At 38.2% G+C, this 26,781-nt stretch overlaps 2 protein-coding genes across 10 annotated transcripts in view; one reads left to right on the top strand and one right to left on the bottom strand.

Annotated features, from left to right (window-relative positions):
- The window catches only part of ZGRF1 (zinc finger GRF-type containing 1), a 71,180-nt gene extending 64,519 nt beyond the window's left edge, over positions 1 to 6,661 (bottom strand). For 5 of the 8 annotated variants that reach the window (XR_011537279.1, XM_070609371.1, XM_070609365.1 and 2 more), the window contains exons 1-3: positions 6,291 to 6,661; positions 2,957 to 3,047; positions 1,240 to 1,320 (exon numbers count right to left, since the gene is read on the bottom strand). Coding sequence is in view for 7 of the 8 variants with exons in the window: in XM_070609371.1 (XP_070465472.1) it covers positions 1,240 to 1,320; positions 2,957 to 2,980 (105 nt within the window). In the remaining variant the exon portion in view is untranslated. The remainder of the gene's footprint in view (positions 1 to 1,239; positions 1,321 to 2,956; positions 3,048 to 6,290) is intronic. The other 3 variants (XM_070609366.1, XM_070609368.1, XM_070609370.1) reach the window with 2 other exon arrangements.
- A 7-nt stretch (positions 6,662 to 6,668) lies between these two features.
- LARP7 (La ribonucleoprotein 7, transcriptional regulator) lies at positions 6,669 to 25,420 on the top strand. 2 transcript variants are annotated; one of them, XM_008527399.2, is made up of 13 exons: positions 6,669 to 6,805; positions 12,315 to 12,518; positions 13,103 to 13,203; positions 13,280 to 13,363; positions 13,760 to 13,924; positions 14,006 to 14,099; positions 14,171 to 14,521; positions 14,605 to 14,749; positions 16,399 to 16,550; positions 17,354 to 17,472; positions 20,546 to 20,705; positions 20,927 to 21,018; positions 24,793 to 25,420. In XM_008527399.2, exons 2-13 carry the CDS (start codon positions 12,317 to 12,319, stop codon positions 24,871 to 24,873), a joined length of 1,746 nt encoding a protein of 581 aa, XP_008525621.1. In that variant the 5' UTR covers positions 6,669 to 6,805; positions 12,315 to 12,316; the 3' UTR covers positions 24,874 to 25,420. The 2 variants fall into 2 exon arrangements, with proteins under 2 accessions (XP_008525621.1, XP_008525620.1); XM_008527398.2 differs by having other exon boundaries at positions 14,168 to 14,521.
- Positions 25,421 to 26,781: the final 1,361 nt, after the last annotated feature.

Here is a 26,781-nt window from a genome sequence, read left to right as displayed (position 1 = left end):
TTCTTTAGCTGTCTATTCTACATTTCCCAGCACGGGCCCTTCATTCCAGCCATATTTAATTGCTTATAGTTCCCCAAAGTTTCCTACTGTTTCATACCTCCTTGTTGTTACAGCTATGACACCATCTTCAGCTCCCCTCCCTCCAACCTATCAATTTTGTTTACAAAACAAAACACTCCAAAAAAATTCTTCATCTGGAAAGACTTCTCTGAACCAGAGTCAGATTTTGATGTCTCACCTTTGTAATCTCATAGATCCCTAAGCATAACTCTGTACATATGATAATCCTTATGCTTAGATAAAACTCCCTTGAAGACAAAAACTACAATAACAGTTACCATTCACTGAATGCTTACAATGTGCCACGTACCTTGTTAAGGGGTTTACGTGTTTTCTCATTTAATCCTCAGGACAACTTTATGAAGTATCATTTCTCCCATTTTACAAAGAAGAGACTAGAGGCCTTGAGAAGCTAAATAACTTGCCGAGATTACACATCTAATAATTGAAGAGCACACAGGACCGAGTCCTAAGTAAAAACTTCAAGTTTGGGAAGAGAATGAGCACAAAGAAAATACTCAGAAGTGATGAGGAAGCAACATCAGGAGAGGGTGGTGTCACAGAAGTCAAACGAAGAAGAGGCATTGTGAAGAATGGGGGTGGCAAGAGTGCTCAACAGGGTCACGAGCAGTGATAAGAGGAGAACACTAAAATTTGGCAGATGGAGACGGTCACCATATCTAACAGAGTGAAATATCACCTAGTATATGATTCTCTCAAGACTGATAGGATCATATCACAACCAAAGGAAGAGATTCAAAGAAAATCAGAAAATAGAAGAGGAGAATTCTATACATAATTTCAGAAATCAGCAGCTTTTCTAAAGTGGTTTGTCAACTCTCTATGTACCATTTCACTATGAGCGTTATTGTGTTAGAAATATAGTTTAATAGGGAGATTTTTCTATGCAGTTAAACTCTTATTGCCTGCAAAGAAAAAATGGGTCAAAATGCCTAAAAGGTTTCATGGAAAATCTAATTTGAATTAAAAAAAATCAAAACAAATTAAATAATATTCACTGAACCTTTATAATGCACAAATTAATCACTGTGATATGGAAATCATTTAACAACTTCTGTTTTCACATAATGTCAACTTATGGTCACATCCAAAATTTTATTATCTACACAGTTTTCGTAATATTCAATCAAAAGGCAAGAACCAATACCTTAGACTTACTTTGTTTCCTAAGTGAGTAATCTTCAGAATTCCATCCTGCCACACTTTTGACTTCTTCATCTTTTGATGAGTATATAGTACCTAATTTCCAAAAGTACAAAAGTAAAGAAATGGTTTCTATTTATATGTATTAAGTGTTATACATTTTTATAACCTTCCTACGTATAAAAAATATTTAAGACATCTTTTATGGAAATAAAAGCAGATATCATAACAATAACAAGAAAACTTCAATAAAGAAAAACTGTGGGGGCCGGCCACTTGGCCAAGTGGTTGGGTTCATGTGCTCCCCTTTGGCAGCCCGGGGTTTTGCTGGTTCAGATCCTGGGTGTGGACATGGCACCACTCATCAGGCCATGCTGAGGTGGTGTCCCACATGGCACAACCGGAAGGACCTACAACTAGAATATATAACTATGTACTGGGGGGCTTTTGGGAGAAGAAAAAAACAAAAAAACAAAAAACTGGGGCCAGCCCTGTGGCATAGGGGTTAAGTTCGGCGTGCTCTGCTTCAGTGGCCTGGGTTCACAGGTTCCGACCCCAGGTGTGGACCTACACCACTAATCAGCCATGCTGTAGTGGTGTCCATATATAAAAGAGAGGAAGATGGGCACAGATGTTAGCTCAGGGCCACTCTCCCTCAAGCAAAAAGAGGAAGATTGGCAACAGATGTTAGCTCAGGGCCAATCTTCCTCACCAAAAAAAAGAAAGAAACTAGGTAGTACAAGGTAAAGGAGGGAAGAAGGAGAGGTAAAAATCTAAGGAAGAAACAGAAAAGTTAACTGAGCAACAGAAATAATTTTGAGCTTCCTAGTCATTCGTGGGAACAGAAAAAATGTGTTGGGTTACACAGTACTCATGATCTATGCAGTTCTCACAGTGTAGTCCAGAGACTCCTAGAGGTCCCCAGCACTTTGTCAGAGGTCTGTGAGGTCAAAACTATCTTCATCATGTTATTTGCCTTGTCATTCTCATTCCTTCAGGCAAGCATAGTGGAGCCTCCCAGGGTTACGTATGTGAAATATTACAAGATTCCATTTCAGACTGAAAGCAGAAGCACAACTGAGAACTAGCTGTCTTCTATTAAGTCAAATGTTAAAGCGATTTGCAAAAAGTGTATAGCAATGCTAGTCTTTTCAAAGTTTTTTTCTGTTATTATTTTGGAAAATGTAGCTATTTTCATTAAAAAATGTAATTTATGTTAAATGTAATGGGTTTTTTTGAATTAATAAATAAATACTTTTTAAATATCTGTTATAATTTCTCATATGAAAGACATCAATAGATAGAAGCCCCATAATCAAAAATTCTTTGGGGTCCTTAACAATTTTTAAGTGTATAACAGGGTCCTAAACAGACCAAACAGTTTAAGAACCACTGATCTAGACAGAAGAGGCATTCCAGTTCGTCAAGAGAAAGAAATTACTTCCTGGTGCCAAGCTTCCAAAGAATTTGTTCCAAAGAACTCTGTATAACAAACGTGAATAGTAGGCAAGAGATAGGGTTGCCAGATAAAATATAGGCCAACATTTGAGACATACATAATTAAACTAAAAAATTATTCAGCGTTTATCTAAAATTCAAATTTAACTGTGTCCTACTTTTAGGTTTTGTTTTTGGGTTTTTTGGGTAAATCTGGCAACCCTAGCAAGACATTTATGAAATGTGGAAGGAAGGAAAGAAGAAAAAAGGAAATAGTGAAAACTGGCAGACTTACGGTAAATTCTTGGCTTTCCATCATTTGTTCAGAATTTATAAACCAGTCTGGTCCAGAAAGTAATCAGTGCGTCTTCAACTATTTATACTACCTAAAATGAAAAATGACAAGGACTCTTCAACCCTCATGAAAAGAATAAGTATCAAATACAAGTTTTCCCCACAAACTCTTGACCAGAGAGAGGAATTGAAGAGTTCCAAGAGCACGTAACTAAAAAAGGAAGCACAGAGGTAATCAAATTATCTGCCCCTGAGGACACGAGAAAAGAGCGACACCACACTATGGAAAAAGAATTTGCCAAGTAGAGAAAACTAAGCAAAATATACAAAATAAGTATCACACTGCAAACATTTTTCCAGGTGCCATAATATGTATCAGAAACTGATTCACCCCCTCCCCCCATGTTTGGTTCCTTATAGAAAAAGCTGCAATTTTTTAAGTTTTCTGGGGGCTGGCCCAGTGGTGCAGTGGTTAAGTGTGCATGTTCTGCTTCAGCGGCCCGGGGTTCTCCAGTTCAGATCCTGGGTTCAGACAGGGCACCACTTGGCAAGCCATGCTGTAGTAGGTGTCCCACATGTAAAGTAGAGGAAGATGGGCACAGATGTTAGCTCAGGGCCAGTCTTCCTCAGCAAAAAAGAGGAGGATTGGCAGCAGATGTTAGCTCTGGGCTAATCTTCCTCAAAAAAAATAGTTTTCTGAATTGCTATGGTTACCACAAGATGGCCCCTTTGCGTTTTAAATTTTTCCTTTAACATCTTAAAGCCAATATACCAGAACATCTAGAACCAAATATACGTTCTAATACTTCTGCAAGGAAAAATCTTTTCAATATCCTTGCCACTAGTACTGTATTACCCTATGCTACTGGATAAAACTGTTATTGTGGGCAATTTTGGAAATCTAAAATCACTGATAGTGAATTGAAGAAGTAAACAGAGATGCCAAAGAAAATGATCACTTTTTTTCCTAAAGCAGTGGTTCCAAAGGTATGCTCTCTGCAGCAGCAGCAGCAGCATCACTTGGGAACTAGCCTGTGCTTTAACAAGCCCTGCGGGTGATAGGGATACATGCTCAAGGTTGAGAAGACGGCCCAAAAAGACCTGGGGGGATTCAAGAAAGCTGTAATTTGCAATTCTGGATTCAATTCCTCCTTGATACACATAAAATAGATAAAATAGGCCACCTACATAATATTTACAAATTACAAATATTTATTTAGCACTTACCACATGCCAGACATTATGCTAGGCTAAGGTAGTAAAATGAACAAAATATTATCCCCAATCTCAAGGAATTTTCGTATAACGGTGACAAACAGGAATTACAAGAAAATATGACAGGAATAAGCACAGGAGGGATACCCAACTCTATCTACTGCATTTCCGAAGGACGTAATGTCTAAGCTGTCCACTGAAATAACCATTAACCCAGGGAAGATGCCAGGGAAGGTATTTGCAAATATGAATCAATATGTACAAAGGCCTGTGGAAGACAAAGCAAGGCATGATCAAGGAACTCAAGTAGAACAGTTAAGGGGTCAAGTGTAAGACAGTGAGGAGTGAGAGATAAGACTGAAAAAGTGAGCAGTCATAGGACTCAGAGGGCCTTCTATGTTAGGCTGAATTGTCCCGACTTTCTATGAAGACTATAGGAAGCCATGGCAGGATTTGAAGCATAAGATTACATTACCTGACTTGGGTTTTACAAAGATTACTCTGGCTGTCACATGGAGAAAGCATGGGGTAAGGAGTAGGCAAATGAGATATGAATTAACGCCCCATGACATAGTTCACAGGAAAAGACCCAGACCTACAAAGGCATTGCCTTTCAGAAATATAATTCCCATATCCTATATCCCTCCCCTCCAGCCCACAGAAATTGTTAGATGCCTAATGAATGCCAAGAAGATAACAGAGAGGTCCAGCGAAACACATCATTCAGTGCTGTTGTTAGAGCAACTTGCTCCCAGCCACTCAGTGAGTTGGACATTCTCTCTATATAGATGAGACTACATGGTGCAGACACAGTGCTTGGCATGTGGCAGTTATTCATATTAGATCCTTTTAACAATAGCTATCATTTATTCTGTGTGATTATATGCTAGACACTGTTAAAATGCTTCAAACGCTTACGACTTTATGGTGTTGATACTATCTTCCATATTCATTTTACAAAAAATAAAACTAAGGTAATAGGTAAGTAATTTGCCCAAAATCATAAAGTAAATAAGTGGCAGATTCAGAATTGAAAACTAAGTTGCCTAAACTCTGGTGCTCATACTCACAAATACTACATTATATGACTATTTATTGAGTACCTACTACATCAAGGCAGGAATTGGACTAGATACTTTACATATAATATTCATCAGTCTCATAATCCTGAAGAGTAGATATTATCACCACAATTTACAGATTAGGAATCTGGTATTTACTAATTTAGGATTACTTACATGCTATTTAGGAATTGCAAAATACATTTCCCATTGTTTTTCTAAATTAGAGATAATACTTGTGAGATTTACAACTTCAAAAGACCTCCAAAAAAAAAGGAAAAGTTAACTGGATTTAAAAATATTTAGAAGAGCCCTAATTTCTACCTTCAAAGGAAAGTCAAAACGCCTTTCTTACCATTAAACAGGAAAAATGGTTTTAGCCAACAGCATCATATATTTAAGTGTGCAAGGATAAAACATTTTCTGAAAGTCTTCATCTATCCACATCTGTCAAACAATTCAAGCGCTGACTCACCTCTGAAAGGTAAAAGTTTAACGTGCCAAGAAAGTTTTAAAGTGGTGTGGAGACCTCAGATGTTCTGTGATAATTATATAATTACAGACAGACATACAGACCTCCACACATATATATACACACACATTATTCTGCTGCTTTATACATTTATGTATAAAATTAGGTGCTTTCATTAAAACGTGAGCCATTCTTCCCATTAGGTATGACGAGATGTTTTTGGTCCTTTTGTTTTGGAACAAGCAGGATCTTTCTCATCCCAAAGTGGTTCACAGGTCTAACAGTTTCTAGTCACGAACCCAAGATTGTGTTGAGACACCATTCAGTGCAAATAACTAAAAAGAAGCCCATATTTCATTTGCCAAGATTCTAATTACCATGACCCTGTGTAACCAAGTGACAATGAAGACTCGACCCTTTGTCAGTCATAAAAACAAACAGCAAAACCCTCTCTGGTCCTCACACGTATGCGGGAACCGCAAAGCCAGGGCTGGGAAAGTGGTGAAGACGAGGCACCACTTTCCACAGGGAGTCCGAGCCAGCTGTGACTGTCGCCACCCAATCCCGGTTCCACGCAGCACCCTTACCGGTCCGCTTCTGTCAGAGCACATTCTCTCGTCCTCTTGCCCCAAATCAGCTTCGCCGCCTCTCGCTAAAATCCCGCTGCCTATCCAGCCCCACTCTCCGGAAACCCCGAGAAAGAGTTCACTTCACTTTTCCACTGTACAAAATCCACTTTCGAATTTCCCCCGCGAAAGTCTGTGACGTCATTAACCCGCGACCGCAACCAGACCAGGACCCAATACTTAGCCCGCCCCCCCAGCGCCCCAGTCAAAACCGCCGTTTTCAAATCGCCAATCAAATTCTCCCCTGGCTGCGAGCCTCCTTGGCGGGCCGCGTTCTCCGATGCCCCGCCCCCGAGCCAGCCCACGCCTGTGACGTAAGCAACGGCGCACCGCCTCCGGCCCGGTCTTTTACGAGACGAAGCGGAGAGCCGTGTCGCTGCTCCTATGACGCAGAAACAGCCACGACCGTAAGGATCGGGAGACGGACAGGGCTGAAGGACGCAGTCCCTGGCTCTGTATTTTGGGCACTGAACGGAGTAAGTTCGAGTGGACCGTAGGGTCGCTCAGGTTGGGTGAGGTGTAAATTCCCCTCAGTCGTTTTTCATGCAGTCCGTTCTGTCATCTCTCGTCCCTCTCACCCCGCCCCCTCCCACCAACCCGTCGGTTCGCCCGTCCTGATTCTTTGTGCGCACGCGCAGAAGTCCTCTGGCAGCCCTTGTAGTTCTAGTTGTCAGCGACTGGGGGCGCGTGATGTCCGGCGTTGGGAGGTTTGGGGCCCGCCGCGTCCCTGGCGGCGTCGATGCGGAAGGACGGGTGCCGAGAGGGCAGACGTCAGAAGGGAAATTCCCTTGCTTCGCAAATTTGAGATGTGGCGGCCAATGGATAGCGAGTGTGACTACTTGTGTTGTAAAATTAAGTCATTTTCTTTTTCAGGACTCTAGTCCTTGTCCTCAATGGAAGGGAGCTAACAAATAAGTGCTAAATACAGTGTACCAAGTGCGTTAATAGACGTACTTAAGAGAAAGCAGATGAGGAGGCCGTTAATCAGGGGAGACGTGGTGGTGGAAAGCGATGCAGAGCATAAGGTGCACTTTCGCCTGGGCCTTGAGATTGAGTAGGGGTTTATAAATCAAGGAAGACAAGACTCATTCAGAGCAAAGGCACACAGGCAGGAAAGTTCTCGGGTACCGTTGAATAGTTGGCTGTGACTAGAACAATGGTTCTCAATCTTTTTGGCACACCATTTCTTTTAAAAAAGTGATGAAAGCTGTGGATGAGCCGCCCAGGAAAATGCACGTCCATGTGAAAATATTTTGTGTATAATTTTGTCGGGAAAAATTGTGAAAGACTTTGAAATGGCCAGGAAAAGAAATACTGGTTGTCTTGTCTAGCTCCCTCATCCAGGTTATCTCTGCCTTTCGTTGCCGTTATTTTACAATTGTGTACGTTGTAGTAAACGATAATAATGGAAATTAGCCTTGCAATTAATTTTGCAATTATTGCCCTGGCCAGTTTTGCATTTATTAACAAGTGGATTTCAACGTTCCTAATTGCTTGTATTTGTATGTGTCTGGTTTTTGAATTCTTCTTTGAACTGACTTTTAACATTAGTTCCCTGATGAATTACTTAAATAAAACCTTTAATATGTGTTCACTTTATATTTGTATGATAGTCATGATTTTACCTTTTCTTTAAAGTTTATCTTTTAAGAGTATCATGGGATTCACAAGAATTGTTGAAACCCACCCAAAATCCCTTGGACTTCAGGTTAATAATTGCTGAATCAGAACATAGAATGCATGGTGACAGTTTGCAAGAGATTCTACCAAAAGATAGGCAGTGTGGGAGTCACACATACCTGAGCTTCCTTACCTGGCTCACTTTGCCCAAGTTGCTTAACCTTTGAGCCTCTGCAAGAAGTTGGAAGAAACCACCTCGTGGGATTGTGAGGATTTAAAACAATATATGTAAAGTAACTGTCATGGTTACACAGTAACTCGTATTCTTTGTTTGAAGCCCCTGTTTAGAAGCCAGTTAGATGTCACTGGTTCATTTAATAGTTTTTTAAAAATACATACTATGTTACAAGAAGAGGCTAGGAATTTTTAGTATTGAAAGTTTTAACATCACAGTCACAAAATTGTCTGTGTTTTAGGTAAGTTACACAGCTTTTGTGAAGGATGGGTGACTTCTAGAACAGTTTATAAACTGTTCCCATGATATAGTGACAGTAGTTATAGAAAGCAGTGGGTGGAGATATGAGCCAGTCCAAAGGTCGAATTGATAGGACTCAGTGACTGATTGGTAAATGATAGTAAATAATAATGGTTACACATATTTTTTAAGATTGCTAATTGCAGATATGTGTTACGCGCACTAGGCAGGAGTTTCTGAGCTTAATTCTCCAAGCCACTAAAATAATTCTTAGGAGAAGGAATGAGGGAGAGGTCTAGACTGAGATATGAAAATGATGGGAAGAGTCTGGTTTCCAGAATTGTGACTTTCTGTGCTTTTGCAGTTCTGTCCACCATTTCCTTAGGTGGCAGCTTTGACAAGGAAAGGAATTGGAGAGCTGGTAATCTGGCCTTTATAGTCTGTACTTTTTCAGAAGGAAAAGTTAGCAGTGGATCCTGCTCTAGTGATAAGCATAGGCTACATTTGTGTTTCATTTATAATTCTACCACCTTACAAAAGAACCTAAATGCTTAACACTTCAGTTTTTAAGATCCTTTTAAATGCATTATTTATTTAATTCAACAGATGCTTAGATCGTGACCAAGCTAAAGTTCCTGCCCTCGTAGTGTTTACATTCTAGTGAGGTACACAGACAATACAGTTGTAATTCCAGGTTATGATAAGAGGATACAAGGATAGAAAGTGGTGACTGGGGGTAGCGGGGGGGGGGGGGGGGCGGGGGGGGTTGGTTAACATTGGCGGTTAACATTTACCTAAGCAGAGCACCTGGAACTTAACCATTGGGCCACAGGGCAGCCCCAGGGAGGGAATATTTTACGTTGGGTGACAGAGAAAGCCTCTTTGAGAAAGTAACATTTGTAGAGGCCTGAGTGAACAAGGAATTAATCCCTATAGATGTGGCAGGGAAGGTAAAGAGAGCAGCGAGAGCAAAAGCCTGGAGATGGGCATGGCCTTAGCATGTTTAAGAAACGGAAAGGTGGTATGTTGTGGTTGAAGTGAGCCTGCTGGAAAGAATTCTAAGAGAGGAAGTTAGAGGGAGAGCCCCAAGCCAGATCAAATAGGGCCTAGTAGGCCAGAGGAAGGATTATATTCTGAGTTCGATGAGAAACCTTTGGAGGATTTTGTGTAAGAGATTGACGTGATCTGATCTGCATATTTAAATGATTATTCTGGCTGTTTTTTGGAGAATTGATAATGAAGGAAGAATAGAAGCTAGCAGACGTTAGGGTGCTCTTTGCAGTAGTTCAGGCAAAACACAATCGTAGCTTGGACCAGGTGGTTGTGATGAAGAAATGAGAAGTATTCATATTCAGGATATTTTTCCTAAAGTTAGAGCTAATAGAAATGCTAATGAATTGGCTGTGGGGTGTGAGGAAAAGAATTAAGGAGGATTTCAAGGTTTTTGACATCTTCGCAGTTTTGTAATTGGTATTTCCTGAGTTAGGAAAAACTAGGCAAAAAATGGGTTTGTTAAAATTTGGGAACTTAATTTTTGCCCTTTTAAGCTTGAGATTGACTTTAGGTGAACAAGAGGAGCTGTCAGATGGACAGTTGAATATTGGAATAGGCAGCTGATGAGAGAAGTCAGGGCTGGAGAACGCAGATCTGTGAAAAATCAGCATAGAGCTGAGGAGCTGAAAGCCAGGGAGCCTCAGCAAGGATGAGTGTGTGGATAAGGGCACTCAGGACTGAATGTAGTCCTCAGCAGCACAGGAAGGTAGCGCGGACTAGGAGGGTCCCGAAAAGGAAATTGAGAAGGAGGAAAACTCTCCTGGAAGCCAAATGAAGAAAATGTTTTCAAGGAAGGAGTTATCAACTAGAAGAGCGGCTGAGAGATCAGGCAGGCAGTGGCGACCATTGTTTTCAGAGTCGCTAGAATGGCGGGAAGGAAAGCCTGACAGGATGGGTTGAAGTGAGAGTATGAGGTGAGGAATGTGGTTATGTGGCGTTAAATGACAGCTGCTTGCTTTTCTCCTGATTACTTCTGCCGTGGAACCCCATTTTGTGTGTTATGCTAGCATCATCTAAATAAATACTGCATGAATTACATATTTTCAAAGTTGGTACTTGTCTGATCACCTGAAACCTGTTCTAAATAAATGCCAAAATACTCTTCTGTTGCCTTTGGTGAGGATGCAAGTTTTGTTGGGGATTTGAAGTGAAATGCATCAGTGGCTTTGTGCTCTCTTAGTAGATGTCTCTTTGAAACACATTATCTGTCACTTCTGCAGCATCACTGCAGTGACAGATTCTAGCTGACAGACTCAGGAGACATGAGTAGGCTTTAATCTAATACTGTGTTTACTGAGCTTTAAAGAAGGATACGAGGCAGCAGATACAGTAGGGGCAACATCCTCATCTCCTCTGGAGGCCCAGCCTATCCAGCCCCAGCTCTTAGCCAAATCCAGCAATTAACCCAAATCCACCCCCCCCCCTTTTTTTTTGGTGCCCCTTACCTACAGCAGACATGTATGGCTTCCACAGATAAGGGCACAGTGTTTTAGGTCACCTTGATAGGTAAAAGCTTTACCCCTTTTGCCCACCAGTCAGCTCTGTCACTCTGGTCACATAGGCCCAATGCCTGCTAATAGTGGCTCCCACCCAGGTTCACCAGGAGACACAGGTACAACTCCCCATTTGTCTTCACTCTCCTCTTTCCCAGAAAACCGTATTACGGGAGACTGAGGTTATTCTCAGGCAGGCCCACCTCATCCCAGGCTCATATACTCGGTTTTGTGTACGTACCTCTAGTGGTTTGATTAAGGTGGCACAACTCATTCAACAAATTTTTGAGTGACTACTTGCCAGGGACTGGGGATCTATCAATAAACAAAACAGACAAAAATCTCTGATTCCATCAATCTTACATTCTAAGAAGGATAAAGAATAAACAAATTATATATTAATGTTAGAAGGTGATTTAAGTGCAATGGAGAAGATAAGGCAGGAGAGATACAGTATGTTTGTCTCCAGATTTGCAGTTTTAAATATGGTTGTGGGAGGAGACCTCACTGAGGTGACATTTGAGCAAGACTTCAGCAAGTGAGGGAGCAAGCTGTATTGTCCAGGGCATGCGGACTTGAAGCAGGCTCCAGAGGCCCTCCGTCTAGAGTTTGCTGGCTGAGTTTTAGTTGCAGCTGGAAAACCAGTATGACTGGAGCTGAGAGCACAGAAGAGCCCTGCAAAGTCACCTAAGGAAGGAGGGGCTGGGCATTGCTGCCTAGGAATTACACACCAGGATGGGATGGCTGCCTGAAAAGAGAAGGCCTGTCCTATAGCCTGCCAGTTGAATTCTGCTCCTGGTGAGCAGAAATTAACCTTGTTAAAAATCAAGAATCAAGTTATTAGTATTTCATTAGAGGTTGTAGTATTAAGAAATGAGTGACTTTTTCAGGTTTTTTTGAGATGAAGAATGTCTGAGTCCCTGAATCTTACATTTTGACGCACGATTTGAAGGTGTAGTTTGGTGAGCTATAGATGTAGTTATAGATTTTATACTGTACTAGGATAATCTGGTCCTGCAGTTTAAAAAGGCATAAAAAACTAAAGCTATGACCCATGGCATAGGAGGTAAATTATTTTAAAAGTGAAAACAAGACCAATGAAAAGTGAACAGGGAAAAGCTAAAAAAATTTTAAAACCACAAGGCCAATGAAAGTTTCCTCAGCTGATTGTAGAAAACGTCTGGGAAAAGTTCCTCTGAAAAGTTTATCTTCTGGCAGCCAAATTTGAGTCCGTTATCCCTTTAGATTTAAGGCTCATCTAAATATTTTTCTTTTAAAAATTAGTGCTAATATTACCACCAATTTCGTGGTGACTTAAATATTCACCCATTTTTCATTTCATAGGAATGGAAACTGAAAGTGGAAATCAGGAAAAGGCAATGGAAGAAGAAAGCACTGAAAAGAAAAAAGACGTAGAAAAAAAGAAACGGTCTCGAGTTAAACAGGTGCTTGCAGATATTGCTAAGCAAGTGGACTTCTGGTTTGGAGATGCAAATCTTCACAAGGATAGATTTCTTCGAGAGCAGATAGAAAAATCTAGAGATGGATGTAAGTTTGCTTCAGTATGTAACGGAACCAATTTTTGTGTGTTGCCCTTTAACTTCTAAAATATAAAGTAAAATCCTATGTAGTATATACAGTATGTTATAGTACATTATATAGTATTATATAGTATATTTAGAAATATATAATATACACTATTTTATATATGTACATATAGAATTTTATGATACATCCGTTAGATATTAAGTATTTTCCAGATAAACTGTTGTGCCCTTTATGACACTATTTTTTCTAGAGACTCATACATAGTAGGACTCTAGCAACTGCAGACCAAAGCAGTTATGCCAAATTTATTCTGAAGTGTATTGTGTATTTCAGAGATGAGGATATAAGCATGTGTTATGTGTACTTAGGCAGTTATTTCAGACAAGACATTTTACCTAGTCCAAAAACCCCTTTAATAGTTTAATGTGTTAAATTGTGCTAAGACTTAAATATGAGTGAATTTTTTACCAAATAACTTAATGGACTACACCTACATATAAGGGCAGATTAAATTCATCCCAATTTTCATTTGTACCACTGATTTGGCTTCTATTTATATTTATTCCCTTTGGCATTTCCATTAGACGTTGACATATCACTTCTTGTGTCTTTCAACAAAATGAAAAAATTGACTACTGATGGAAAGCTAATAGCCAGAGCCCTGAAAAGTTCAGCTGTTGTAGAGGTAAGAATTATTAGACTGTATTATATATCATGTAACTACATAATTTAGTTTCTTAATCTAATATACCATTTTAAAGCTGGATTTAGAAGGCACCAGAATCAGGAGAAAGAAGCCTCTGGGTGAGAGACCGAAGGATGAGGATGAGCGCACAGTGTATGTGGTAAGCCTTTTCCTACAAAAACCTTACAGCCACGTCCCCAGTAAAGAATGACGAACGTTTTGATACTTCTGTCTCATCGACACGGCTGTTTACACACCATACCTGTCTTACACTCCTTTCTCAGTCTCCATCTGCACACCCACTCTCAGTTTCACACCAACATCTCTCAAACGGCTCCCTTCCACCTGCCTTGTCTCCCCCCTCACACTCAGATTCACATATCTCTCAACCTCTTTTGTCTCATGCATTTCTTTCTCACATGCTTGTTCACACCCCTTTCTCTCACATACAAAAAAAAGACAAACATTTTAACATTCAACTAAAAATTTAATGGCCTTCTGAACAAGAATCTTAATGTATTTAATACTGCTTCTAATCCAGTTTATCAATTTATAGGAGTTGCTTCCCAAAAACGTTAATCACAGCTGGATTGAGAGAGTTTTTGGGAAATGTGGCAATGTTGTTTATATAAGTATACCACATTATAAGTCTACTGGAGATCCAAAGGGATTTGCCTTTGTGGAATTTGAAACAAAAGAACAAGCAGCAAAAGCTATTGAGGTAGGTCCAGAACCTAAAAAGAAAAAAAGAAAATTAGCAAGTGTTTGAAATAGTAACAAAATTTTGCTGATTTCTTTTCAGTTTCTTAACAACCCACCAGAAGAAGCACCAAGAAAACCTGGTGTATTTCCTAAGACAGTGAAAAATAAGCCCATTCCTGCCCTTAGAGTATCAGGTGAGTAGCTTAATATTTAAGTAGATGTAGTGGAAGTAAAATTAAAATTAATGATAGCATTGTTACAGAAGAAAAGAAAAAGAAAAAGAAGAAAAAAGGCCGAGTGAAGAAGGAAGACAACGTGCAGACCAAGGAGTCAAATATGGACACAAGCAAGGAGGCCGCCTGTAAAATGAAAAGATCCAGGACCACATCTGAGGGCTCCGAAGTAGAGATTACTGAACCCCAAAAGCCACCCTCAAAGAAGAAGAAAAAACGGGAAAAAGCTGAAACATCCAGCTTACCTTCAATCAGAACAGGGAAGAGGAAGAGAAGTAGCTCCGAAGATGCGGAATGCCTAACTCCCAGAGCAAAAGTAAAGAAAATGGCTCAGAAAGGTGACGTTCAAAAAGAAGCTTCAGAAGTTTCCAAAGAAAACAAAGGTATTTTATATAACTTTAAGGTTAGGCTTACATAATTAAGGCTTTTATTCCTTAACTTGTCTTTTCTTAACTTTATATTTAAGATTTAGAAGTCTCTACTGAAGAGGAAAAGGATACTGGGGATATAAAAGATGGATCCCTCTTAAAAGCAAAAAGGAAGCATAAGAAAAAGCATAAAGAGAGGCATAAGATGGGAGAAGAAGTTATACCACTAAGAGTGCTATCAAAGTAAGTCAGTGGTAATTGTTGGCAGTTGACACACTCCGTCACCATTGCTAAAGTGCAATTCCAGTTTGTATTGAACAGAGTTGCATATTAGCAACAGTGATGGCATATGCCCAAGGTCTCTGCACAGTGTGGGTATAACACGGTTGAGGATTAAAAAGGAACCACCACACTAAAACATGGAAGCACTTATTTTTCTCAAGTCACAGCAAGTGCCTCCATGTTAAAGTAGAGGGTGTTCCTTAACAGATTTAAAAGGCACAGTCACTACACCAGAGACAGCAGTTACATAAAGTACTCTTGAAGTCTTGTAAAAGGAAGACCTACCATCACTAAAACATGGAAGCACTTACTTTTATAGTTTCAAAGCAAGTACATCCACGTTTAAGTGGTGGGGAGCCCAATCTTAGAAAAACTTGTAATGAGAAACATTCTTTAACCTGTAAAATAAGTTTAGAAAATAATCTTGGGTCAAAATAACTGTGACGGTTTGGAGACACCTCCACTGAAACATGGAAGCACTTACTTTTGCTTTACACAGCAGGTACCCCCATGTTAAAGCAAAGGGGATCCCCTTGACCTCTGTTAGCCGGATTGCCATGTTGCATCCAGAGGAATAATTTGGATTCACTTCTACTAAAACATGGAAGCACTTACTATTTTGCAAGTCACAGAAAGCACGTCCATGTTAAAGTTAAAGAGAGTCCATCCACTCGAGGGGTGAGAACAAGGTGGAGAAAAGGCAAAATCGCATACCTTTGGAAGAGATTTTCTTAACCTTCCTGGATCATATTTTCCAAAGAGTCCTGTTCTCCTCTTGAAGGTTAAAAGGCAAGGACCTCAGGCACTTGTATTTATACTAATCTTAACCCCTGAATTCCTTTTGCCTTTTTATCTCAGAGAATCATTACAAGAGCCTTTTGTTATTCTAATGTATCAGCTCCCAGGGAGTGTATGATCCTGGGTGGGTCTGGATACTTTTTTTTTTTTGAAGTATACAGATGTCAATGTTAACAGCTAAAACCATTACCACAAGATATCCTCCTCTTTAAAAAAAAAATCCCCCATCTGCTTGTTTGATGGCATAGATTAGGGTAACAATGAGTGCTCCTGGGGAGCTAAGAGAGGCATTGTGTTTCTATCTGGAGGAGCTCTAGCTATTTGAAGAAACATCTACATGTTAAATGTATGTAAATAAATAAATCGCTTCCATGGGGTGTTTTTTTCTTCTTAGAAATTCCTTTTGACTCAAGTAAATACTGAGGAATGTTCTCTCAAATTGGAAGCAGTTTAACAAATAATCTTTAAATTTTAGTCTCTCCTTTCTTTCACCCAGAGATGGCTGGCTGTTCTAGTAAATGTTCCTAGTTAATTAATTCAAAGCTTTTATTTTTATAAATTCAGATATTTGAAGCATACTCAAGAATCAAGTTGGCAAATTTAAAACACTTAATCTGAATGTTGGGGCTGGGGTAACTTTGCTTGTTTGCTAGATGGACTTAGAACTCAGGAATGTGTGTGTGAATGTGTGTGTTTAAAGGGAGAAGAGTGGGGAGGAGAGCTTGCAAGTCACTGTGAATGTCTATGTTCAGATACTTACTTTTTACTTAGTAATTTGTCACTATTTCAAAAGTACATTTTTTTCATTACAGGAGCGAATGGATGGATTTGAAAAAAGAGTATTTAGCATTGCAAAAAGCCAGCATGGCTTCTTTAAAAAAAACAATATCCCAAATAAAATTGGAGTCAGAAATGGAAACAGACCATGGAGTACCTGATAAGTCTGGAATGAAAAATGGAAAAAGTAAGCATCGCTATGATAGTTTTTGTAACATTGTGCTTATATACTAAAAGCAGTTTGAGTTATGACAGGATAAACTTTAATTTTAAAAAACTTTCTATACAGTGGTCATTATTAGAACAGTTATTGACTTATCAAGTCCAGATGTGTGATTTATTCTTGATATAAGAATATTTGCAGGGCTTATTTTAAACAGTATCTTTTTTAATCACGTAAGTTTTCTCTATTAATTCGATTTGGTAATGAGTGCCTAGTTTATGAATTGAGCAAATTTGTAGAAACAAAGATTGTAATTTCTCACCTCTACTTTTATTCCATAGTATTACAAGCAGGAACAAATAAAACAAGGTTCTTATGAAATCTTCAATACTAGGATATATTTTAAATTCTTATGAATTGAAAATAAAAATTTTCTCATTTGAAACAATGAGTACAGAATATTCTTATATTATCCTATGCCTGTTTATCTTATTTCTTCACTTTAGAAAGTAAAGTACTTTGCTGGTTGGTTTGGGGAAAGGGGGCCTCTTTTTTTAAGGTTTTACAAATGCTCTACGGAACAGTAACAGTTTGCATTTAGCGTAATTGACGTTTTGTTTCATGTTAATCTGCAATAAGCATATGACTTACAACACAACTTTCTTAATTACTTAATTATTTTACAATTAAATTTTAGATTAAGTAAATCTAAATTAATTATTTAAATCAGCCTAAGAAATCGTTGTTATTCTAAAGTGAGCCTGCTGAGTGTTAAATTATTAAGTGTAAGAGATTTATTTCTGGTCTTTTCCTTTTCAAATCAACAGCAGACAGTGAAGCGCCCTGTCCCCAGGAGAAGGTTCCTGCCACGGGACCGCAGTTTGTGAGCGGCGTCATCGTGAAGATCGTCAGCACGGAGCCTCTGCCTGGCAGGAAGCAAGTCAAGGTAATGCTTTTGAGTCCCCAGGGTGGTTGTCCCTCTTTCCTCTTCAAAACTTCCCCGTGTGAAAATGTTTTGAATATGGAGAAGGAAGTAAATCAAATTAGAGTCCGTTCCTCTGTGGCAAACTGCTTGTAAGGTTTGATTCCGTAGGGACTCCTTCGTTTGCCCTGAAGCAAAATGTAAACGCTGAAATTCCTCACTGGAGCAGATTTACAGTGAGCACAGCTTAAAAGTCCTTCTATAGAAAAACTGCCATTTGTGCTTATTTTTATTTCTGCCCCTAAGGATTGGTTGGTGTGTAGCTGAATGAGGAAACCATACTGTAGTCACTATAACGAAAGGAGTAGATACAGTAAAATGCTTTGCCAGTGTTCACCTCCCCTACAATTTCTTAGACGACTTTTTCTGTTTTGAGAAAAACATGGATTTTGGAAAACTACTTAGAGCCTGAACTTTTTAAAAGATTTAATGAACATTAGAGTTGGTCTGAAATTATTTTAAAATTGTAGTCATGTGCTGTTGTCTGGTTTAGGAGCAAGCTGCAGAATTTGTAATTTGTTTTCATTAGAGCTTTTAACTCTCAGTAGATTTGTAAAAGATTTTCTGACCTAAAAAAAGGTCAGAACTATTAATGGAATAAAAGGGATAGTATGCATATTTTTCACTTACCATGGATTTATTTTATTTTTGTTGGTTAATGAATTCTCTTGGGAATTGAAACTGTTTTCTCAGAAATGTAGAGTTTTTTGGAGAAAAGAGTCTTTTTAGTTTTTATTTTTAAAAATTTTGGTATTTTTCAAACCATGCCAATTATTTAAAAAAACTGGAACAGTTACAGGAAAGTGTAAAGTATTTTGAAAAGCTACAAAAATCTACATGCATGTGCAAAAATAAATTCACGGTTCTCCATAATTTTTGCTACAAGTTGCTATACATACTGTTCTTTTCCACTTCATGGTTTATCTTCTACAGCATTTTGTACCAATGCGGCAATATTTCTTTCTCACTGACATAGTCGTTTGTGTTAAGTACCTATCTTATTTACCCTTCCCGTCACCCATTTAGGTGAGGTGCTTTTTTAAAAACTATGTAGAATGTTCTGTAACAAAGCAAATCTATTTAAAATTCTTATACTGACACTCAGCACCATGCAGTATGTTCTTTTTGTCTTGCACAGACTCAAACCAGTTACATTTTTAACTTGCGTACCCATTGAAGTTGCCCCCTGTAATCATCTGTGGGCACTCTCTATTTGAAACCCTATCCGAAAATCATGTAGCTGTCACTCACACATAAATTTAGGTTCTCTTTATGATATTGATAAGGGGTTTGGTCTATCCCAAATTGGTATTACCAGCTTGCGTTTCAGAGTCTGATAGCAATATACAATTTCAGATAAGAAGGACAAAACACTGAGGATGTAAGTGCTGCTGTGGTTAGTCAGATTGCAAGCTTTAATAGAAGAATTGCTCAAAGCTTGTTATTTGGAGTGACTGATAGGGATTTAATTATATTTATAAAGAGCTTTTATTATCTAAGTAAAGCTTTTATTATCACAATTACAAATTCTTCATTTATGATCATCAAAATCATAAGATAATTGCATTAACCAAGTTAGTAGTTACTTACATTTTGCTGGAACAAAAACAGCTATGATGATGGTCAGGGGCTGCCTGTGGCTTGGCCATGTCATTACCAGGCTAATTTGTCATTCTAAGAAGGGTTTTAAATCTGGAGATTAGCCTGACATTATAATGGATATGTAGTAAATATCTTCTGAATTGTAGTCATCTAATCTGTCTGATAAATCAATTACAAAACTCACTACTACCAGTGACTAATACATTCAAATTTCATCAACTTGATACCGATTATTTTTCTCACTTTGTGTCTAAACTTAGTACTAATTAATTAGGGAAATGGAACAAATTGGCAAGTATGTTTCTCTCCATTTCTTTTGTAATTTTTTCATTTATTAAGTGCCTATTTTGTGAAAGGCAGTATGCTAAGTGTTGGGATGACATAAGACTTAGTCCCTGGCTTCTACAGACTCACGTGTTTTTACTACTTATTTTACTACTTATTCTGTATTATTAACTAATAAACTTTTCTTATTCTGTGATGAAATAATATTTCTAGATCTTGCTCAGTTCTTTCTGTAATTCAGACTTTAAAAATCGAACACCTGAAAGTAAATTAGTTGTGGTTTGAAATTTGGGGTTAAAACTAAAGGGAATGAGATGGATAAAACGCTGTTTTTTCATTGGGAATCTCCAATTATTTCTTAAGCTTTATGAATGGCAGTTGATGAGTTAAGAATTAGTGTAACATTCCTGCATAATTGCATTGTATATACTGTAGAACCTGCTGTGACCAAAAAAATGATTAGGAATGCAGGAATCTCGTTAATTTGCCCTCACAGCAGGCATTCTAGATAAAACTTTTCTTTGCTGGGTGACCACAACTTGTGTAGAACAGGTTGCTTAGGTATTTTATCAGAAAGTCAGAGCTCCTGAGCTATAGTCCATAGATCCACTCCCAACCTAGGATTTTTGTAAGTTCCATGAAGCTTTTTTTTCCATGAGTTGTTATAGAAAGTTGACTGTTTTTTACATATGTGATTTTTTACAGGTGAGTAGAAGCACACCTCCCCCAATTCGTCATGGGTTTGTTCATTTGTTTTTAATTGTATTCCTTATTCCAACTACGCCCAGACTTGGAACTCCTCTTCTTGATTTGGGGTTGGGGGAAGTGTTTGCACATCCTGCCCTACAGATCTGGTCTCATTGTGCAATGTTCCCATTCCAGTTAGGATCACGAGGATGCGCTTGAATAAAAGAAAGTACATGATGATTAGAGCTGGTGGTAAATTGGTTCTCAGCTTTCTCCAAGTCGATTCTTAAGAGCATTTGTGCTTATTTCAGAAGAAATTGTTGATGTAGAATAGTTACTCCTCATTTTAAGCTACGTATGACTTATTTATATAATACATTCTGACACAGCCATTGGAATAGTTTTAGAATTATTACAAAAGATTTTTGTTATTTATTTTCAGTCTTTCTAAACTCTCATGCAGGATACTTTGGCCGCAGTCTCAGAAGTTGTTTATGTTGATTTGCTGGAAGGAGACACAGAATGCCATGCTAGGTTTAAAACTCCTGCGGACGCCCAAGCGGTAATAAAGGCGTATACGGAAATGAAAAAGAAACAGTGCTGGAAGCTCGAGATCCTGTCTGGTAAAACTTCATAGGATCTTTTTTTTAACAATTCTTGTTGTGCAGTGATTATATTATATTTTCTGAGTTTGGCTTATGAAACTAGTATTTTTTTCATTACCTGGTAGCATTAAATCTAATCAGACAACTATTCTAGTTTTCTTATTAAGAGTGTAATTCCTTGAATATGTTTCTTCATATGTATCCTGGTGTTCAGTGATCTGTTTCTGTTTGTTTTTAAGGTGATCACGAACAGAGGTATTGGCAGAAGATCTTGGTAGATAGGCAGGCCAAACTTAATCAGCCTCGTGAAAAGAAAAGAGGCACTGAGAAGGTAATCAATTCGTATCTGTTTTGTTTTGTTTTGCAGCCTAAACTTCTTTTGGAGGTTGAATATCTTCTGAAAGTCAGTAATGGGTAGTCCTAAAATAACGTTGGTTTTGCTATACGTGACAAAGGTTTACATGGTATATACTATACTGCATTTTAGATCAAGAGAGAATACTTATTTTAATTTAAGAGTTTCTCCCTTTTTTGACTAGTGATATAATTTAAACAATCATTTCTGGCTGCTGTGTTTTGTATTTTGATTGTAAATGATTATTTAAAGATTGTGTTAGTAGTAAAAACGCAATGTATTTAGAGTGTAGTTTTTAAAGATATGAGTCTCCACAGATAAGATGGAGAGACTATGCTAATGTTCCCTATGGCAATGATAAGCTTTATTCCGTTTTCTCTATGGTAGTCAACAAGTGATATAAACAAGCTTAAATACCTTAAATAATTTAAAGCAAGCCTCTCTTTCCATAATTTTATTTTAAATTATATTGAGTAATTTATCAAATAATTATTGTTGACAGTAAGCTATCAAGTTTATTCTTTTAAAAGCAAATTATGTAAAGATTAGTATGTCTTAAAGTGCTTAGAACAAAATAGGGCACATAATAACCAATGTTAGTTACCAAAATTTAAAATACATATTATAAAATCAGAAAAATCTAAAAAATATGCATTTTTTTTAATGATTGGTTAGCACTTGAAAAGACATACTTCCTGTCTGTTGATTTGGGGTCATATTTATAAATTTTTTTTTTTTTAACTTAAAAATCAAGTGTTTTACATCAGCCCTGCATCACCCAGGATTCATTGGGATTTAGGGTGATTTAGCGGGAGGTTTCCTACTGGTCTTTTGTTAACTCTCGGTGAGTACAGACCCAATTTGCTGTGGTGGGGAGGCCTCCCTCCCTCCTAAGGACTCTTTCAGGTCAATGAGGTGTTAATTTAAAAGTCCACTTGGGTTGATTTAAATGTTAAAATCGTTAATCCAAAACTCAATGGAAATGCAGTCACCTCGTTAATACTTATCCTTCTAATTGGTGTGGAATTTCATTTAAATTGTATATATTTTTAAAACTAGGAATTAGTCATTTTGTTTTTCAGAAAGATCCCGTCTCTGTAAGTTAAATTTGAGGCAAGGAAATAAACATTGCCTGGGATATTTCATAAACTGGGCTGGGATACAGTGAGTAGGTCTGTCATTGAGCGTTCTTATCCTGATCTCAGTTACTTCTGCCATCAGATTTGTTTGATAAACAGAAACATCTGAAAGTATAGGATCCTAGGGAACCTGTGGAGGTAGCTAGTTGGCTCATCTCACAAAATGAAAAAATGGAAACCACACCAAGTAGGTACTGTACAGCCTCAGAGGAGAGGGTAGACCCTAGTTAGTTTGTCGACCTACTTTTTTGTTAATTCATTTAATTAATGTTTTTTGAATGCCCTTTTGTGTTAGCCACTGTCCCAGGGACTGGGGATACAGGCATGGGACACAAAGTCCCCTGCTGTCATGCAGCTTACAGATAAACTATAGATCAGGCGATGGCAAGTGCTGTGCAGAAAAATCAAATGAAAGGGTATTGCGGGATAGCTTTAAATCCACGAGGTGGTCTGGGAAGTCCCCTCTGTGGAGGGACGTTAGAGCAGACCTCAGGGAAGGGAGCAAGCCACCCAGGAGAGCTCCAATGCACAGCTCTCCCGGCAGAGTAAGCAGAAGGCGCAGGGCTGCAGGGGAGAGTGTCGACAAGGAGGCTGGTGTCGCTGCAGTACTAGAAACAGGTTCTTAGTACTGGAAGTTAAGGACTAGGAAAAAGTTAGCAGCCAAAAGTTTGTAATAAATACTTTATTGACCTGACAGTCCAACGTTTCCACAGTAGTATTGTATTTGGTCCATAATGGAGTAAAGGAAAAGCACTAATAAAAAACCCTGTTTCTTAATTTTCACATTACAGAGTAAAAGGATACTGGGGACAGTTTCCTAAGCCCCGGTCAGTTTATGCAGAATTACAAGACAAAAAAAGGAAGGGATAAAGGAAAATTTTATTTTCTAGATATGATATTTTACATATAAAAATCAAGTATAGATAAATTAAGACTCACAAAAGATCAATAAAACAAAAGGAAAGATCTGCCAAATCTTTGTAGTGTACCCTTCACTTTGAGTACCCTGGTAAAATTAGATAACAGCTGCTGGAGACAGAATGAGGCTTTTCTCATTTCTCTTTAGCTTTTAAGGCATATTTGGATTTTTTGTTTATCAAAATGGTCTTTTCTTTACAAATTACTGATATGTCAATATTCAGCGGGTAAAGGCAGAATTCTAAAATTTGTGAACAGCACATGTGTGTGACAGAGTTTTAAATACATTTTGACTCACCTCACTGATGAATATCTTTTAGTTTAATCCAAAAGTGACTTCCTGCCAATGGTCAGTCAGCAAACACTTTGAAGAAACTTTTTTTTTTTTAAGATTTTACTTTTTTCCTTTTTCTCCCCAAAGCACCCCGGTACATAGTTGTATGTTTTTAGTTGTGGGTCCTTCTAGTTATGGCATGTGGGACGCCACCTCAGCATGGCTTAATGAGCCGTGCCATGTCTGTGCCCAGGATCCGAACCGGCGAAACCCTGGACCTTCGAAACCCTGGGCCATCGAAGTGGAGCGCGCAAACTTAACCACTCAGCCAGTGGGCCAGCCCCTGAAGAAACTATTTTAAATAATATACACCTGAAATTACACAATGTTATAAACCATTATAACCTCAAGAAAATAATTGGGGAAAAAAAGAGAAACTATTTTAATGAATGCTCTTTAGAATCTGTATTTTTAAGAGAAAAAGCTTTTCATTTTTTTTTTTTTAAGATTTCATTTTTTTTTTTCCTTTTACTCCCCAAAGCCCCCCAGTACGTAGTTGTATATTCCAAGTTGTGGGTCCTTCTAGTGGCATGTGGGACGCTGCCTCAGCGTGGTTGGATGAGCAGTGCCATGTCTGCGCCCAGGATTCGAACTGACGAAAACACTGGGCCGCCTGCAGCAGAGTGCGCGAACTTAACCACTCGGCCACGGGGCCAGCCCCAGTTTTCATTTCTTCCAAAACTAAAGAAGATATTTTCGATTTTTTCCATCAAGAAAGCTTTTGGGAAATTTAGACATTTTAAATGGTCTTCTGCATTCCATATAATTTCATTTGCCTCCTTTAAAAATATTCAAGTATTTATGTAAAGATGTAATAAAAAATAAGTACTCTTAGTAGCAGATCCTTATTTGGAATATTTTAATTTTCAAATTTATAAGCAAACCTTTGTGTAGCATTCAGCCCAAAATATGGTGTCTTCTTTAAATAACACATGAATGCTCAAGCACAATGTAATTACTAAGGACCACATATCATTTAAGAAGTGTCTTGGTAATTAATACTCAAGCCCACGGGGATGTGAAACAACTAACAAATGTGGGTCCTGAACCCTCCTAAAAGGTTAAAAAAATTGCCAGCACGGAGTGGCTATTTTTAATTGAAAAATTTTTAGTAATCTGGAACTACAGTAGGAGGGGTTTTGATAATGCGAAGATTTAATACGTATTGTACTTAATAAGCTGTAATGTAGACAGTTCTCTCTGTGATTGATTTGACCTCAACTTATCTCATTTGTCTACCTCTCCCCCTTTTTAAAAAATTTTATTCAAGCTGATAGTTGTGAAATTTTTCTAGTCGTAGTTAATTTTTTTGTGTTTGGATGTCCAATACATTCTAATTTCTGATTTCTTTTTCTATAGTTAATCACCAAAGCTGAAAAGATTAGACTCGAAAAGACTCAACAAGCAAGTAAACACATTAGGTTTTCTGAATATGATTGAGAAACAATTTTGGTTCATATCTTAAGGTGTCACTGGATACTTGAGCCATTCTTAGGAAGTCCATTTTTGTTATGGTTGTAATGTGTAATGAATGTATTTCTAAAACCTGCATTTAATTAAAAGACGTACCTTTTTCTCTTAACTTGTAAATAAGACTTTTGTCTAGAAACAGGTACAGTGTATACCACAATTTTTCATTTTTTTTCATTTTGTTGATATTATCTTACGTAAATCAACCTCAAAGTGATTTGGTAAATAAATGTTACCATTAATTTTGTTGTTTTTATATTGCAAAAACAATATCATTTGCAAAAATATAAATATATAGTTTAGAAAAAAATGTTTAGCAGTGGGCTCTCACTGTACTTATTATTTTGTAGCTTGCTTTTTCCATTTTAGGTATCTTGGATATCCTTTCATGTTGATTTCTACAGAAACGTATGTGTGATATTTCATTCTGTTTATTGTACTTTGCCTCTCTGAGCTTCCATTGAACAGACCATTCCATATGAACTGTTTCCAATTAAAATGTTAAATTTTAAAAGTATTGAGTTTGTTTTTCATAAATGAAGTTAAAACATTTTATTTCGATTTAACAAAATAAAATGAACCAGATGCTGTGAACACAAGAAAAAGAAAACAGATCTTCTAGAAGTCAGCCTGAGATATAACTGAGGTCTCTCATTTTATTCCAGAAAATCACAAACTGTAGCATTTAAAGTCTTCCCAGAACTGACCCTACGGGGCCTTTATGTACATGCCTGGCATCTTAATCTCTCATCGGAATGTCAAGAAAGTACTCCGGACAGCCATGGGGTCCATTTTCTTGGTCTCCAAACCCATTCCTAATTCTGTCAGCCTTGTCCAGGATTCAGGGCATGATTTGGCTGCCCCTTCTATGCCTGTGGGAGGCTTACAATCAGGAATCGATTCACTTCTGTGGGCCAGAGATTTGAGGAGTGGGCTGCCTCACTGGTTGGGGTGACAACAGCTTATTACTACCAAAAATAGGTGTCTTGGCAAGTTGCCACCGACTCGCTCCCTTATTTTTCTCTCTCCATGAAGTAAAGCTAGCATACCCACACATGAGGCTGCCTCGTTCACACGGCCACACAAGCTTGTGCTGCGGCAGAATTTGCATGGGCTACAGTGGGAATGGTGTTTTGGAGTTGTGCGGTGCACAATCTGCACGCCATATGTGGCAGCCCAGCCCACAAGGATCTTTAGCTTTTTGTGTTTTGTACTGGAGGCATTCCTTGCACTGCTGAAGGAAACAAAACAAAACAACTAACCTTCCTGTAATTATCACAAGTAGTCCAGGTCTGAGGTGAGCCAAACCTAGGGGCATGATCCCTAATATAGACCAGAGGGACTTCAGGGACGAGAATTATAACAGGAGTCTCTCAATGTCTGCCTCCCTGCCATTTTTCAACTCCTATTATAGGGCAGTAGTAGCAATAGTTGACAGCTATAATCATAACTATATTCCAAGTGTCTACTGAAAGGTTTTAGATTTGCTCTCTCTTGAGTAAACAGGGCTTATTCTTAAGAAAAGTGATGTGTGTTGTTTTTAATTCTACAAATCAATGAGGAAAGGTTAAGCAACTTAATAGAAAAATGGGCAAGGATTAGGAGGTACAGATGGCCAATAAACACGAGGAACAGGCACGTACTCACTAATAATCAAGGAAATGGAAATAATAAAATGAAGCACCCTTCCCTTTTTTTGGTTCATTAGATTGACAAATATAGAAAAGATTGATATTATGGAGTGTGTTCAGGCATGGGATGAAGGGCTTACATGATATACTGCTTTGTGAATGGATACAACTTTATTGAAAGGAAATTTGGCAAATATCAAAATAAAAGAATATGTACTACAAACAGTTTACAGAAAATGAACTGCAA

Source organism: Equus przewalskii, chromosome 2, assembly GCF_037783145.1.
Source record: "Equus przewalskii isolate Varuska chromosome 2, EquPr2, whole genome shotgun sequence".
Taxonomy (NCBI): domain Eukaryota; kingdom Metazoa; phylum Chordata; class Mammalia; order Perissodactyla; family Equidae; genus Equus; species Equus przewalskii.
This window is presented reverse-complemented; position numbering and strand designations above follow the sequence as displayed.

Coding starts and splice junctions, on each gene's coding strand:
- LARP7 (XM_008527398.2), top strand. CDS start 12,317: ATGGAAACTGAAAGTGGAAATCAGGAAAAGGCAATGGAAGAAGAAAGC. Junction 14,100..14,167: donor TCCTGCCCTTAGAGTATCAG/GTGAGTAGCTTA, acceptor GCATTGTTACAG/AAGAAAAGAAAAAGAAAAAG. Junction 14,750..16,398: donor CCACTAAGAGTGCTATCAAA/GTAAGTCAGTGG, acceptor TTTTCATTACAG/GAGCGAATGGATGGATTTGA.